General features: G+C 42.4%; 1 protein-coding gene across 42 annotated transcripts in view; it reads right to left on the bottom strand.

Annotated features, from left to right (window-relative positions):
* Positions 1-12,165, bottom strand: part of NRXN1 (neurexin 1) — a 1,213,652-nt gene extending 1,201,487 nt beyond the window's left edge. For 33 of the 42 annotated variants that reach the window (XM_042861199.2, XM_042861202.2, XM_042861206.2 and 30 more), the window contains exons 1-2: positions 12,031-12,165; positions 5,558-7,100 (exon numbers count right to left, since the gene is read on the bottom strand). In XM_042861199.2, coding sequence (XP_042717133.1) covers positions 5,558-6,296 — 739 coding nt within the window. In that variant the 5' untranslated portion in view covers positions 6,297-7,100; positions 12,031-12,165. Of the gene's footprint in view, positions 1-5,557; positions 7,101-8,475; positions 9,090-12,030 lie in introns of those variants that run through there. The other 9 variants (XM_042861200.2, XM_065589579.1, XM_065589581.1 and 6 more) reach the window with 3 other exon arrangements.
* Positions 12,166-15,655: the final 3,490 nt, after the last annotated feature.

The raw sequence follows: 15,655 nt of genomic DNA, 5'->3' as shown, positions 1-15,655 counted from the left end.
AAGGATCCACTGTTTTCAATTCTAATTAAAAGGGGTTCTGGGACTATTTTCCTAAATGTTTATTTTATTAAAATGTTTTTATTGTAATTATAAAAAAGAAACTATTTTAAAATATTAAAAGGTTTTGATTTAAAGTAAATTCCTAGCTTCCTATAAAGCTATCCTTAACTCAGTCAGCTGTGGATCTCTGTAGCACATGCTGCACTCATCTCACATGCAGAACACCCTGGTAGCCATTGACAGTGATGGGGATTCCACAGGTGGAACAAGTACAGTTTATGTAACAGAGATGCAAACTGAAGATAAGGGACCTGAAGTGTAGATCCAAGAGGAAAATTTTCCCCGTGGTAAATGTTATGGTCGTATGCTGTGTTTTTTAGAGACCATAATATTACCTAAGAGTTCAAGCAGGATGCAACAAAGGTGGCAATGATTCCCTCCAATGTAAAACTGAAGGCTCTCATAAGACTATGGAACAGCTTTGCTGGCAAACATGCACCTTGCAAGGATTATTAATACCAACATGTTTTTTATATTATGCTCAAAAGTAAGGCATGACAGGAGTGAAATTAGAACATGAGGGTTTTCAAAAGGGGACTTGGAATAGTAGATTACTTTAAAAACAGGCCAATAAGGAGAAACAAATATAAACACAGACTGCAAATATAAACAAAAAATCCAAAGCCTGGCTAGTTTGAGACATATGGGCTTGAATCACTGAAAAATCACCAGATGACAATCCACAGCTGGAATCAACTGCTGAAGATTTAATCATGAGGATGTCCCTTCCTATGAATGGCTACATGGTTATTAATTATTCTTTCCCTTAACAGAAGACCAAGAGGACAGTCAAAATTAAAAATGAATATTAAAAGAAAATAAGTTTTAATCCAAAGAATAATTATGTTTGGAACTCACCACATCAGAATATGACTGAGACAAAAGTATTAGCAATATTCAAAAAAAGAATAAGACATATATATGAAGATTACATTAGTAATTAAATAACTAAAAAAGTTTAAGGGCATAAACATTTCCTGAGGTCACCAGGAAATTTCTGCCAATGCAAAGTATTTAGGTGCATTATGTGTTTGTTTTATTTCATCCTTCTTCACTAGCATCTGGTAGTGGCTACTGTCAGAGACAGAATACTGAACTAAATGATACATTGGACTGTTCTAGCTTTGCATATATATTTAAATAAAATTCCTGTTTTGATAGACTAATTCAATATTTTAAAAAGCTTTCTTATTCTAGGTTATGAATGTCCAAAATAAGGAGCAAAATAGGAAGGATGAGATGAAAATTCTTGAACATAAATTCTTTTTCCTCTGTAGCTGTCTAGGATCCTAGTTCACTTTACCAAAAACCAGATATTAAAGACCAGTCTTTCTGATGAATAGTTTTCCCCAATCCCAGAACTAAAATGCACCAATTTTTCTCGATGCAAAACTGCATACTGTTAGTATTGAATAGAGTCCTCTCATAGTTCTCAGAAATGCCTTTGAAAACTGGTATCATCATTATAATATTTTTTACCCTGAGTCATATCCCTCAGATAAAATTTTTTAACTAATTTTGCACATTGTTCTTTGCGTCAAGCCACTTCAATGAGGTAAAATAAAATTTCCCTTGCCTATATCAGTAGCAAATTACATCCCAAGCTCATATTTTCAGTGTAATGCATAAGAAATGCAATAAAAGCAAAAATTAATGTCATGTACACTTATGGCACTACTGACTCCATGTTTTCATTTTGGTAGCTTTGCAGTATTTGGGGACATGATGAAGAGCTCCACAATAGTATTTTTTTTATTTGAGTGTAGTGCCATAAATATTACTAATTATGATAAGGCAATACAAGAAAGCTAATCCATATTGAAAATATTAATAAACATGTGGAATAACATGCCACGACGTTTTTAAAGCTAAAACTGGGGGTTACAGATAATATTGGGCCAACTTTAAAAAGTATGGAGGATTGGGTCCGTTCAGATAAATGTCTGAAGTTTGAATGCCTTTCTAACCATTGGGCTCAATACTGTCTATACTCAGGCAAAATGCCTGTCCTTTTGTTCTGACTTGGCCAAAAACTCTTACTGACGGGGGTCTTAAGTCTGTAACCTTAACTCCCATGAGTAATCTTTACTCAAGCAAGTAATTCAATTGAATCCAATGTATCTAATTTTCCTCTCACTTACAAACTGGTGTAACTCAATTGACTTAAATGAAGCTACTCCTGATCTACACCAGCAAGGGATAGAGAAGTCAAACCCAATGGGAATACTTATTTGACTAAAGATTTCTCACACAAATAAGGCTCTGTGGAATTTGGTACTTATGTGGGAGTTTTGCCTCAATAAAGACTAAGAAATGGGATTTCCAAAAGTGACTAATGCCCAGATCTTCAAAGGTATTTAGGCACTTAACTCCCAATTGACCTATTCAAAGTCAATAGTTTTTTCTTAAAGTTCTTAGACCTCATAAGTACTATTGAAAATCCCATCCTAAGGACTGCAGGGTTGGTATCATTATTGCAATTATCTAGACCTCTCAAATCTGCAAAATAGGGATGGAAATTTTGAAAGAGCTGTTACTATTGTTTTCCTATGGCCTAGAAATATCTCATTGTATTATATAACTCTGGCCTGAGCCAGAATACAAAGGTGCAGAGGTATACAAAATGAAAAATAATGAAAAATAAATTTACTGAACTTTTTTCCTTCTCAGGAAAAAAAATGCAACTGAACAGGTTTGGTTACAGTTTCAGATAAAAGAGTAAGGCCAAAGGAGGTGAGAAGAGGGTGTACTATCTCTAGTCAAATAAACATGAAAATGTAAAACAGAAGTAAAAATATCCATCTAGATCACTCCATTCCAAGTACCAATTCTGCATTCCTAGAGTACCCCACTGGGAAACTCATATGCACAAGAAATGCCAGATCTGACCCTCAATAAAGTTATTGGGTAATAGAATAAGTTATTGATATAATTGCCATGATAATAAAGAATGTAAAGATCAATAGCAGGGATTTGATGGCACAATGGTATCACTTTATCCCTCTCCATTTTCTGTGCCATCTAAGTTCTCATAAGAAAAACAATGTAATTACATAGTAGTTCAAATCTTTGAAAGTGGATACAAACAGCCACTATTTTCTTCCTCAAAAGCTGACAGGTTTGCTTCTGAGTGGTTCATTAACAAATAAAAATGATAAGTCCAGTCCTGTCCCACTGATGTAAATGAGAATTTGGCCCTTTATTTCAATGGAAGCAGGATTAGGTCCTATACAATTATTCAGTACTGAGCACATATAGAGCACACCTCTACCCCGATATAACGCTGTCCTCGGGAGCCAAAAAATCTTACCGCATTATAGGTGAAACCGTGTTATATCGAACTTGCTTTGATCCACCGGAGTGCGGAGCCCCATCCCCCCCACCCCCCCGCAGCGCTGCTTTACCGCGTTATATCCGAATTTGTGTTATATAGGGTCGCGTTATATCGGGGTAGAAGTGTATTTTATAAGGCGTCTTAGAGGTTACAAAACATAATGAATAAAATACTCGCCCCTTTGAAGTCAATGGCAGAACTCCCATTGGCCTCAATGGGGCCACGATGTCACTCAAATGGTGGGCTCCAAAATGCAATTTACTACGTAGTTTCCTATTATATGTGTGAATCAGACATTTTGCAATATATACTGTTTTTTATTTGTTTCTAATATTAACAGAGTAATATGGTTTGCCTTTAAAAATACCTGCCATTATTTCATTTTACTTCCCTAACTTAAAGAAGAGATTTTTCACTTTCTGTTGATTTTACATGTAATTGTTTTATCTATATCAATATTTCAATAAACTGCTTTGAGGTGTTAAGACCAATGTGTGCCAAATAATTTGTTTTTATAGAGTATTCTCATGTATTAACCTTATAACAATCTGTAATTGCCATTGTTGCAGTAACCAAATTGTAATACTTGATCATTTTCTGCATGATTTATAACAGGACCTAATTTACAGAAACAAGGAAACCTCAATATTTCACACATGCCTAGTGGTATCTGGTACCACATAAAAAAAATATGAACATTATTTAGATCAGTATAGAAGATGTTCTCATCCTACAGTGTCTTGAATTATGTGCTAGTGAAGGTACAAGTTTGTTACACTGTGAAACTATCCTTTATTGTTCTTTCATTGTAATGATATTTACAAACGTAAAAAGACTTGATTTTTTTCCCCAAACAAATAGCAGAGCAGAGATAAACAGCTGACAAAGTAAACAGGATGCAGAGTGACTGTATATATAAGTATTGTCACTGAGAACAAAAGGTGTTACATAATAAAGATCACCCACAAATAACGCTTTCTTCTTTTCTATGGTAAGTGAAATTTGATAGAAATGATAAAGGCAAATTACTCAGCCATAAATGTCATGCAACTGCTCAATGACCACCTTCATTTGGGATACATAATGCCTATTTTACCTTCTTTTTATGTTTTTACATTCAAATTTTGATATGAAGTTTTATTATGTCCTTTAATATATCCTATAATTTTTCATAATTCTCATTCGCATACCCCTAAATTCTGTTCTAGATACACACACAAAAATTCTCTGTCATTTTACATAGCTGCAAAGTAGTTGCACATGAACTAGCAAAATTAAGAATAATTTATTGTTAAAAAGCTCTAGATATGTTTGCAAAATAAACATATTAACATTGCTTCCAAATCCCCATAATAATGGACACTGGAGATGAGTCTCATTTCCTCAGTGATTTATTTGTAGGTGAGAAACCAGGGAACATCTCCTTTTCTTAGCTTTCTTACTGGTTATAAATATTCAATCATTTCCCAGCTGTGGGGTAAATATTTTCCACTTCCCTTCTTACCCTCTGTCTACATGACTGGCATTAGAATTGTTAAAAAATATTACAATACTATGCCATTCCCCTTGGTGTGAAACTATAAGTCTTTTGTTTAACTTTTCTGATCAATTGTGATTCTCATCACATTAAGGAATTTCACAAATAAATCACTGATTTTACTTCAAGCATGTTAGTATACCAGTAGGGAGAATGAATAAAATCAGGCCTCCCCTACCCCCAACAAAAATTAAACCCAGATAATTTCTCCGCTATACCCATCAAAAATCAAATAAGGTCTCTACCCAAGTATAATTCTACATTACCCACTTTTTAAGAGTAAACTCAGATTGCCCTTTCCCCCACCATGAATACCCCATATTACTCCCTATCACACCACAAATAACCCCAGGTCACCATCAACAGGAACAACCCTAGTTTACACTTTCCTATCTCCCAACTTTGGAGAAAATAATCACACCATATTCTGTCACAGAAACACTTGGAAGATGATTGAGGGAGGGTTGAGATATAACAGAGGGGTCAGGGATGAGGTTAGGAGCGGGAAAGTACAGACGAGAGAGAGAGATTCACTCTTACAGAAGAAACACCATGCAGTCTTTATCTGCTACCTTTCCATTCCATTAAGGGAGTGGTTGGTAGGTCAAGCTAAAGTGAAGTCTTACCTTCACTGCAGTCCTTCCCCCGAAAGCCTGTTTGTGAGCAGTCGCAGACAGCCTGGTCATTGAGCACCGAGCAGATGCCACCGTTGAGGCAAACATCATCCCTGGCGCACAGGCGGCTCTGCTCATCATCCAGCCGCACCTCCTGACTCTCCACAGGTGAGGCCTGTGTATAGTTGACCCTGACATCAGTTATCCAGCCCTTGAAGGGCTCCCGGTCCTTCACCGAGGAAAGCGTCAGTTTCAGGGTTGCTGAGCGCAGCTCGGGTGGGAGCCCACCCAAGAAGAGGCCACTGAAGACAGTCATGTCACGCCGCTTGGACTTCACTTCCACCCACTTTGCCTCGGTCTGGTCAATGAGCAGTGTCGTGTTCTTAAAATGGCGGTGGATGACCACTGTGTGCCAGAGGTTGTCATTGACAGGTGTGTCAGTCAGCAGGGTGGCAGGCTCAGCACAGAAGATAGAGAAGCTAAGCTGAAGCCTCCCCCCTTGGGTCAAAATCAGCTCCAGGAAGTCACAGAACCCCTCATCGTCAAAATAGAGGACCAACCCACTGGAGCTGCGTGTCTTCATATTGAAGCTCATTTCACTCTCACAGCAGGCATTCCACTTGGGAAAGCGGGTCCATTGGCCCTCAGCCCCTGGGAACTCCAGACCACTGCCAAGCTCAGCCCAGCAGCTCAGTAGCAGGGCCAGCCACAGCAGGAGACAGCCCCCACGCTTGAGGAGCACAGCCCCCATTCTTCGTGGGGTTGGGCGGGGGAGAGGGGGGCGTGGAGGGGGGAGAGGTGGTGGGGGGGCTGGAGCAGACAGGGTAAAATCTTTCCAGTCACCTCTCACACTAGACAGTTGACTCACTCTTATTTCCCCTTTACACTGTGGTTAATGTAAATGCCTCCCTAGTATGAGAGGCCCAGGTTGTGAGTGCCCAAGATGCACGTGTAAGCTAGGATCCCTTACAAAGAATGACCCACGTGTTGGGTGGTCAATCTTGGCTGAACTGCAAGAGATCTTCAGCAAAAAAGAAGACACCAATAGGCTTACTCACTTATCAACTTGGTTTCTCAAGAGGTGTCTAGGGATGTATAAGTCAGCAGAAATTTTACCAAAAACCCACATTACCAACTTTGGAGTGGGGGGGAAATGTCAAAAAACCCTTCTCCAAGTGGATCCACAAACCCAGCAAGAATGCATCAGTATCCCAATGTGTGTGGACTTCTTTTTACATGTTATCCACCAACTGTATTTTCCCAAGGGTTTTTCCTCTCTTTTCTCAGGGAATAAATTACCAATTCCAGTGCTGCCTTCCTAGGACAGATCCTCCTGTTGGATCATGGACTGCCTGCCATGGTGTTATAGCAGCAGAAGCAGACCACAGGACTCATTGCTCATGGTTTCCTGTGCTGCCTCATTCCCAGTGGAGCTGGAATCCAGAAGCTGTCAAGCAGCTCAGTAGCTACTTGACATGCAAAGCATGACAGCTTCTCTTCTGTTCTCCTGTACAAGGCCAAAACTATGTTCCAAGGTTTTTGTGGTTTTTTTAATCTGCAAAGAATTAAAACAAACCAATATCAAATTATATCCTACAAACATTTAAATCACATGACTAATAATTTATCTGAGTTTATGCTTAACTTGAACCATTGTTTAAAGTAGGGAAAATAAACTTGTAAATACATTTGGAGGTACTGAAAATTTATATCTTGTTATACTAAACCTAAACCTTATGCTAAAATAAGCTTTTTTGTGCTACTGACTGTATAAAGATTGCTACTTACTGTTTAAAACATTGAAACCTTTTGGTACCAGATTTCATTTTTGTGGGACTTGTTATGCTCAAAATGAAAGGGCTGTTAAAAGGCATTAATTATTCTTATTGATACCCGAGTTTCCCTTTAACTTAATTCATTTAATAGACTATCTGCATCTGTGACACTATAGAGCAATATTAATGCACGCCGTGCCACCTAGCCTGGTTCTGATTATTTCCAGTATGTTTAAGAACATGTAAAGTGGACCAAACACCCTGCAGGGGTCAGATGGTTTGAATTTATATGGCATTATTTTCACAGGGTGAGGCAGAATTATAATGGTTTCTTAGAAGGTGTTCTGAAAATTTCAAACTATATTTTTCTCTGCCATCTGACCTCTTTTGCTGCTAAAATTATCTGTTAGGGCAGGGAAAAATCCGAATGGCATCAGCTATGCTGTTAAAAACAACAAGGAGTCTGGTGGCACCTTAAAGACTAACAGATTTATCTGAGCATAAGCTTTCGTGAGTAAAAACCTCACTTCTTCGGATGCATAGAGTGAAAGTTACAGATGCAGGCATTATGCTACATATACATTATATACATTATGTTATTATACAGATGCAGGCTATGCTGTTGACATTATGCACATCACAGTTCAGCTAATATCAGATGTTTAATACTTCTGGGCTAGGGTACAATATTTTGCATAAATGCCCAATTATCCCTATTTAAGAGGGACACCTCCCCCCCCCCATTTTTAAAAAAATAAACAATGTATTTGCCACAATCCAGGCTGTTCCTCCGAAGAGCTTTCTCAATCCAAAGCATTTCAGGAGCGTTAAAAGAAGTGTCCCCCATATTTCTCCGCTCCCCAACTCCTATTTATATGTTTCTCGGTAGATGCGTATTTGCTAATCGCTCCCTCAGCTTTAAGGGCTCGCCAATGAGCACCCCTCCTCCCCCGCCCACTTCCATTCTAGCTGTGAGCCGGCAGCCGCCAGGCAGAGGGAATTTCGGCTCTACAGCCCGTGCTGAGCCTTCCCCATGGCTTTTGGGTGTGTGGCCCCGGAGCACAAAGCTGCCCAAGAGGACCCTTCCCCGGGGTGCTCACACCCCACAGCCCCACGCGCCCGGCGTGTGCTGAGCCGCTAAGTGCTCCCCCTTACATTTTGTTTGCCTCTTCTCAACTTCAACGATGTTTGCTTGTTGTTCCCCAGAGGAACCAGTACCCAAGGGGAGCAGGGGGACTGGAAACTTCATGGACAGCAGCCGCAGCGACTAATCGCCAGTCACCTACTGCGAGCACCACGCAATGCAAAGTAGGCAGGCACCAGCGAGGCTGTCCCCGGCCTTTGTTATCCCCCTAGTCGGTGCCAGCCCTCGGCAATGGCGTTGGACGATCAGAGACACTGGGTAGCGCCTGCTGGAAACGTGTCACCCCAGGAGATGGCAACCCCAGACAAGCCCCAGCAGAGCAGCCCCAGCCGCCTCCGCCCTGCTCATGCCTGCCCCAGCCCGGGCATGGAGCGTCCGGACACAGCAGCGCAGGGTCCAATTAACGCCCTTTCCTCGTATCCAGCATTAATTTATTGTACCGCATTGAGGGGCTGCTCCGCACGTACCGGCCCCGGTGCTCAGGCTTCAGCACTCGAGGCAGCTCCACCCTGCCCGGGCTCCTCCGCTCGCCCCGCCCCCGCCCGGCTGACCGGCTCCTCCACTCCCTGCAGCCGGGGACAGAGAAAAGATTTCACTGCCCACCCAGCTGCTGCCCAAACGGGACAGACCCCCGCAGCTCCCGCTGCTGCCTGGCTACAGTCACGGAGTCCCCTGCCTCCTTCCCTCCCTCTGTCCGCAGCCTCCGGCCCTCTCCCACTCGTGTTCGGAGGGGGGAGGCGTCTGTGGGTCTGTGTGTGTGCGTGACTAGAGGGTCTGTCTGCGTGTGGGGGCAGTGTGTGTATGTGACTGTGTGTGTGTGGGGGGGGGGGAGAACAGTGGGGCCAGTCTGAGGGAGTTAGTATGTATGTGGGCGGGGGGTGTCAGTGTGTGTGACTGTGCCGTGGGTCTGTTGGGGGTGTCAATGCGTTTGTGACTGTGGCTCTGTGGGGTGTCAGTGTGTGTGTGACTGTGGGTCTCTCTCTCTGTGTGTGTGGGGGGGTAATGTGTGAGGGTCAGTGTATGTGAGATTGTGGATCATCTGTATGTGGGGTGGGGAGAGAGAAGAAATGTGTGTGATTGGTATGTCTGTGCGTGTGTGGGAGAGATAGAGCAGCCGTGTGTTTTTGTGGGGTCAGTGTGTGTGTTTGTGTATGGGGGGGGGTCTGTGTGGGTAAGAGAGGGGATCACTCGGGGGTGTCAACTTACTATAGTGCTTGTATGATAGCGTCATTGTGTATGGGACATTGTGTGCGAGAGAGAAAAACGGGGTAATTCTGTGTGTCTGAATGAGACAGAGTAGTAGGAGGTTACTGTGTGTACGTGAAGGGAAAGGGACGAATGTGTGTGTTACTGTATCGGTTTCTCTTGTGTCTAGGACTCGAAAGGGGGGATGTATGAGCGGAGGAGCCTTGTGTGTGCATGTGACATTGTGATTGTGGGTCCTTGTGCGACTGATGGGGCACTGTTTGTCTAGATTGGTTTCATATATGTGTGTGAAAGGGACGGGTGGAGCTTTGTGTGGGTTATAACGTGTGTGGAAGTGTATTAACTGTGTATGGGGGAGTCATTTTGTGTTTTGGGGGTGTCGTGGTGATGAGTTGTGTGTCTGCATAAGTATGGAGGGGAGTAGTGAAGAGTGGGAGAGACTGTGAGCATGTGACACCGTGAGAGGGGGTGCGTGGGGGGGAGGGGCGCAGGGGTTCACTATAGGGTAATTGTGTGTGTGTGTGTGTGTGTGTGTGTGTGTGTGTGTGTGTGTGTGTGTGTGTAGCAGGAGGGAGCCAGAAGGGAGGGAGGGAGTAGAGTGAGTGCGGGGACGGGATGATTGTGTATGTCAGGTGGGACCCCAGGAATAGGGGTTCAGGAAGGGGCACAGGTGGGTGATTTTGTGTATGTGGGGGAGCCACATAAATGGGGTTGATTATGTGTGGGAAGGCGTCCTGTGTGTGAGTGAGGACACCAAGGGAGGTGCATATCTAGAGGGAGTGTGAAAAAAGCAGTTATATGTATGTGTTGAGGGGGAGGAGGGATGTACAGCAGGAGTGGTTCAGTGTGTAGTGTGAACGTGTAGGGAAGGTGGAGATCAGGAAGAGGAGGACGGGGGAAATGACCAGCTGGTGTGTGTGTGTGTGTGTGTGTGTGTGTGTACATAGGGAAGGTGTGAGCCTGGAGTGAATGACAGAGCGATCCCTACAGCTGTCAGCGGAGAGCCATAGAGCCAGGGGATCCCACTTGAAGATCTTTTCTAGATGAAATTGATGACACTCTCTCTCTCTCTGCCTAGCTGTCTATGCTGCTTTTCTCTCTCTTTCATACATACACGCACATATCACAACAACAGGGGAGAGAGAGAGAGAGAGAGAGAGAGAGAGAGAGAGAGAGAGAGAGAGAGAAAGAAAAAGCAAGAAAGAGGAAAGGGGGGGGGAAAACCCTAACTGCTTATTTATTATGACCGCTACATTTCATATACTATCGATAAACAGCACAGTCTGTCTGTCTAGTCATTTTGAAAGCAGGAGAGGCAGCTTTATTTTAAAAAGGGGGCAAATTATTTGGCATACATGTTTTAAGTGGACCCTCGGGTACAAACCTCCCCCCATACAAAAACATAAGGTGAGAATACTGGACTCCGCTACCCATCGGTTAAGTAAAATGCTTTCCTGCTCCCCTTCATACCCATTTTATTCTTAAAAAATATGTTTTAGTCACAGGTGCCCTAACTGAGCTTTTTGAAAGGAGAGACACCCATAGGTCAATCAGTCCTTAATAAATGGCAGGTCAGTAGGCATCTACAACCCTTGGCGGAATCCTTATTGTATAAATATCCATAGGATTGTCTCCTGGTGCGGGGAAGACCTAGAGAGTGCACAAATTACAGGATGAAATAAAAGGATCTGAAAAACAACCAAAGAGAGAAGCGCCCTAATTCAAAAGCAGTCTTAACAGTATCATTTATCTTTTTCTTTCATTTCTACTAATTTCTAGAACCAAATTCTTTCCTAAGCGACTGGAATGATCGATTTTGTTACCCGTACAGTCTGCAGTTATATTTATTTTAATATGTTTATGATATAATTTCTACCCCTCTAAGAACGCATGCCATCAGCAGGTACCTTAACAGGTTCAAAGATATATAAATGCAGCTGGGTGTCCTTTTTCTGGCTCCCAGTGAAAAACGTCCCAAAATATCAATGTACTCCCTGCATAAGCCCTCTGTTTCTGTCAGCCCCCCCCCCCATCCAAAATATCTTCTTTTCCATTGCCGCTCTGATTTCACACATTTAATCAAAGCAGCAGACACAGAAAAATTGCCGAAGATTGATTTCATTTTCTGAGTGTCCAAACCACCAGTCTGCCTTGCAATTGATCATAAATCACCGCATCCAACCTTTAACTTACTACCTCAGTTCCACCATCTCATCTCCTTGCCATCTACCTATTCAAAACGCTGCACGCAAACCAACCAGCCCCTTGTGCATCCGGCAGATCCAAGCTCTGATAAATGGGGGCTTTCCTCCCCAACCTCTCTTTCCCCATATCCCACAAACCAGGAGCCAGCCATTTACCTGCATGGATTTTTCTCTTTAGCTTGTAACAGAGCTCGAAGCATGTGTCGGTCAAAGAGAATTTCCTTAGGTCTTTGAATAAGGCAAGTGCAGTTGCCTTTTCAGCGGCGTCAGGCTTGAGCTTCTATCTCCAGGAGGGAGGGAGGGGAACAGAAAGGAGGGGACGGTCACATGACGCCTGGTGCTGCCTGTCTGCAAGAGGAGGGAGGAGCTGTGCTCTCTGCAGCACCGTGGACAGCAGCATCTCCCTACACAGACTCTAGACAGAGCCGTCACATCAATCTGAGCAGAAGGACCTGCATCTTTTCAAACGGGCCAAATGCCTCCCAGGCGTAAACACAGTGGAATCAGGGAAGTTGCACCAAGATGTGAGCCTGTCCCTAGGGGGCTGTAAATTCTTCATGACTCAGTTTGTATGGATAGGAGCACTGAATCCTCATACCAACTTCACAGGCTTTCCACAATAGGCACTGGCTAGCCCCGCCCGGTGCTGCAGGGCCTGTCACGCTCCTCCACAGCTCAGCCTCTGTCTGCAGGAGACAAAACTCCCACCCTGTCACCCAAGGTCAGCCTTTAGGGAGTCCCAGGGCACTGAATTAGTCCCCAGCTCTCGCATTCAGGCAGTACCCCACCTAGTATCTAGAACCCACAGCACTTCCAGTATCTTAGGTGTGGGTAACAAGGTCAGTAGCCTTTATCTTTGTCTCCCATTATGTTTGGGTGGCTGCGGGTGAGTCTGACCTTTCCTTGGGTATTTGGGGAAAGCCTGAGGCCCTTCCCCTATCTCCTTTCTCAGGGGGGCTAGCAGTGTAAGGCCTGCTTCCTCAAATCCACAGGGAATCTTCTGTCAAATGACTCCCTGGCCCCCTTTCCCCTCCTGCAGTGACAATAGTTACCTCAGTCTGAGCCTGGTGGAGTAGCAGCACACTATGCATAGAATTTCCCCCAGCTTTGGAAACTCTGCTCAAAGTGGGGAGGGGCATGGATCCTGTTTCCTGTAGCCAGGCTTGTTGAGAGAAATTTGGGACCCCAGTACATCATGTTTGCTGAGCTCCCACCCCCTCCCATTTCATTTTATTTACTCAGATGTTACTGACATTGGGGGGATGGGTTCCAGAGGTTGGGGCCCTGGTACAGTTGTTTCCTCTTGTGCCCTCTCTCATTAACCCTGCTTGAAGCACTGTGTGTTTTCCTGTTACAGAGGAAGGAAAAGGAGAGCTTGTTCCTTCAAAGCCTTCCAGCGACTTGGGGGGGGGGGAGTCACCCTCACCTTGCCTGGTATATCCCTAAAAGAAAGAAGATGTGAGAGCAGACAATGGAAGCAGCTTGTTTATTGCTCCAGCTGCACTGTAGGGATAAGGCCACATCCTGTACTCCACTTATTAAATCACACCACCTGTACTTGAACTGTTGGGGGAGAGAGGGTAGCAAAAGACACCCCCCCGCTTGGAGCCATTAAAGAGCAATGCAGTGGCAATCTATCACACAGGGGAAGAAACTATTAACTCATCAAATATAAGAAGATTATCCTACTGTAATATACTACCTAGTGTGCATGTGCATCACTGTCTCCTACTGGATGACAGCTGTGTATGCCACTGTTACGTTTTGATGGCTGTAGTCTAAACAGGATGAAAGCCCTAATACTAACACAGCTAGCAGAGCTCCCCCTTTAGTTTGGATGTTAAAAGAGCTGTGTTTTTTTAAGTCAAAGCTCCTGCATTCTACCCCAGATAATATATGTAGTGAAATGGTGTTCACTGTTCGTTGTCATGGATTTGTTACAGCTGTTGGATGTAAATCCAAAGGGACAGGAGCATCAACTGGCTAGTTTTTATATGTTTCAGAGTAGCAGCCGTGTTAGTCTGTATCCGCAAAAAGAAGAACAGGAGTACTTGTGGCACCTTAGAGACTAACAAATTTATTAGAGCATAAGCTTTCGTGGACTACAGCCCACTTCTTCGGATGCATATAGCTATATAAATATAGCTGTAGTCCACGAAAGCTTATGCTCTAATAAATTTGTTAGTCTCTAAGGTGCCACAAGTACTCCTGTTCTAGTTTTTATATGTATCACTGCCCTCTTATGGATGTAACATAAGCCCTGTTAGAATGTTTGACTATGTTGCCCTCTAATGTTTGCAGTCTACAGAACATATATGCCCTTTTAAAGATTCTTCTTTGTTTCAAACTGTGTTTGGGATCTGAAGGTATTGGTAGAGATTATATTGATTTTTCAGTTTGGTGGCTGAACCGACAAATTAAAATAAAATAAATACATAAATTTGGTAAATTTCAAACCAAAACTGATTGTTGTTGTTGTTGTTTCTTGCTGAAACAACAAAAACAAAAATAAATGCATTTGAGTCCAATAAAATGTTTTGAACATTGTTTTGAAGTGAATTTTTTAAATAAAATGTTGATTTGAAATGACATTTTGAAATGAAATTTTGATTCCAAAGTGTTGTTTCAAAATGAAATGTTGAAACAATTCATCTAAAAAATGTCAAAATATTTAGACATTTCTTATTTCTTCTTCCCTTTTTAATTTTATGTTTTGTCTGAATCTAGTCATCATATTTGTCCAGATTTAACCCAGCTCTTCTCCTAGGTTCTATTCCTGATGCCACATGTGCGTAGCTTGGGGTGACTTAATGTTTATTATTTGTAGCCATGGATTTATTACACAGGGTCTTGAAGAATTAGGAATGAGGTGCTTGTGAGTGGTTTGTATGTGAGAACCTCTGCCTAGGGTCCGGAATCTTTTGCAAATATAGACTGAAATTTGTAATATCAGAAGAACCCGAAAGGCAGTTTGATATTGGGCCACCACTGAGTTCTTTGAAAATTATTTGTATAGTTCTACTGTCAGCCTTCCAGGACACTAAAAACTTAGTTTGGATTAACCACCCAAAACAAATAATGTCAGAAAATTATTACTTCATTCCCATTGTTAAATCCCACTGTTATCCATGTAATTTTTTAAGGCAGCCTTCTTCACAGATGACAGGTTTGAGGAGGTTACCAAGCAACATGTTAAGTAATGTGAATAAGAGCTTCGCTAGATATGTAACATATCTTCAACACTTACAGAAAAATCAGACATTCCTTTTGTTCAGACAGATGAGAATCACATCCAGTTATTTTCAGATTAAGGGAGTGGGAATTTCTCTAGATGGTTCTAAAAACTTGACCTGTATGAACAGAGCAATGAACAAACTTCTCCTTTGCTAGGAAAAACATATAAAAAGTAGGTTGCAACAGGTCATTTGTACAGATGAATTACTATTTTATTGCTTTAAAATGTAACAGTCTGGTGGATATTTTGAAAATATCAAAATTGCATTTTTGTAACACTTAAGTTATTGTGTATTTCTTTTAGCACTGTTAAGCAAGTCAGCATTTTCTAATTTAGACCCTATTTTTACCCTACTCAAGTCAATGGCAAAACTTCTACTGAATTCAGAGAGACAGCATCCAGTGTTTAGTGGCAAAGCCAACACCTAGCTCACATAGAAATACCAGGTACTGAAGAGATATGTGGGAAGAGGAGAGGAATTCTTCTATTACCAGGCCGAGGAGTGGCAGCAGTTTCCAATGTAGCCTAAGCATGAGTACTGTTTCT

The sequence above is a fragment of the Chrysemys picta genome, chromosome 3 (assembly GCF_011386835.1).
Source record: "Chrysemys picta bellii isolate R12L10 chromosome 3, ASM1138683v2, whole genome shotgun sequence".
Lineage (NCBI taxonomy): Eukaryota > Metazoa > Chordata > Testudines > Emydidae > Chrysemys > Chrysemys picta.
The sequence above is the reverse complement of the archived record's forward strand: the minus strand, read 5'-3'. Positions and strand labels throughout refer to the sequence as shown.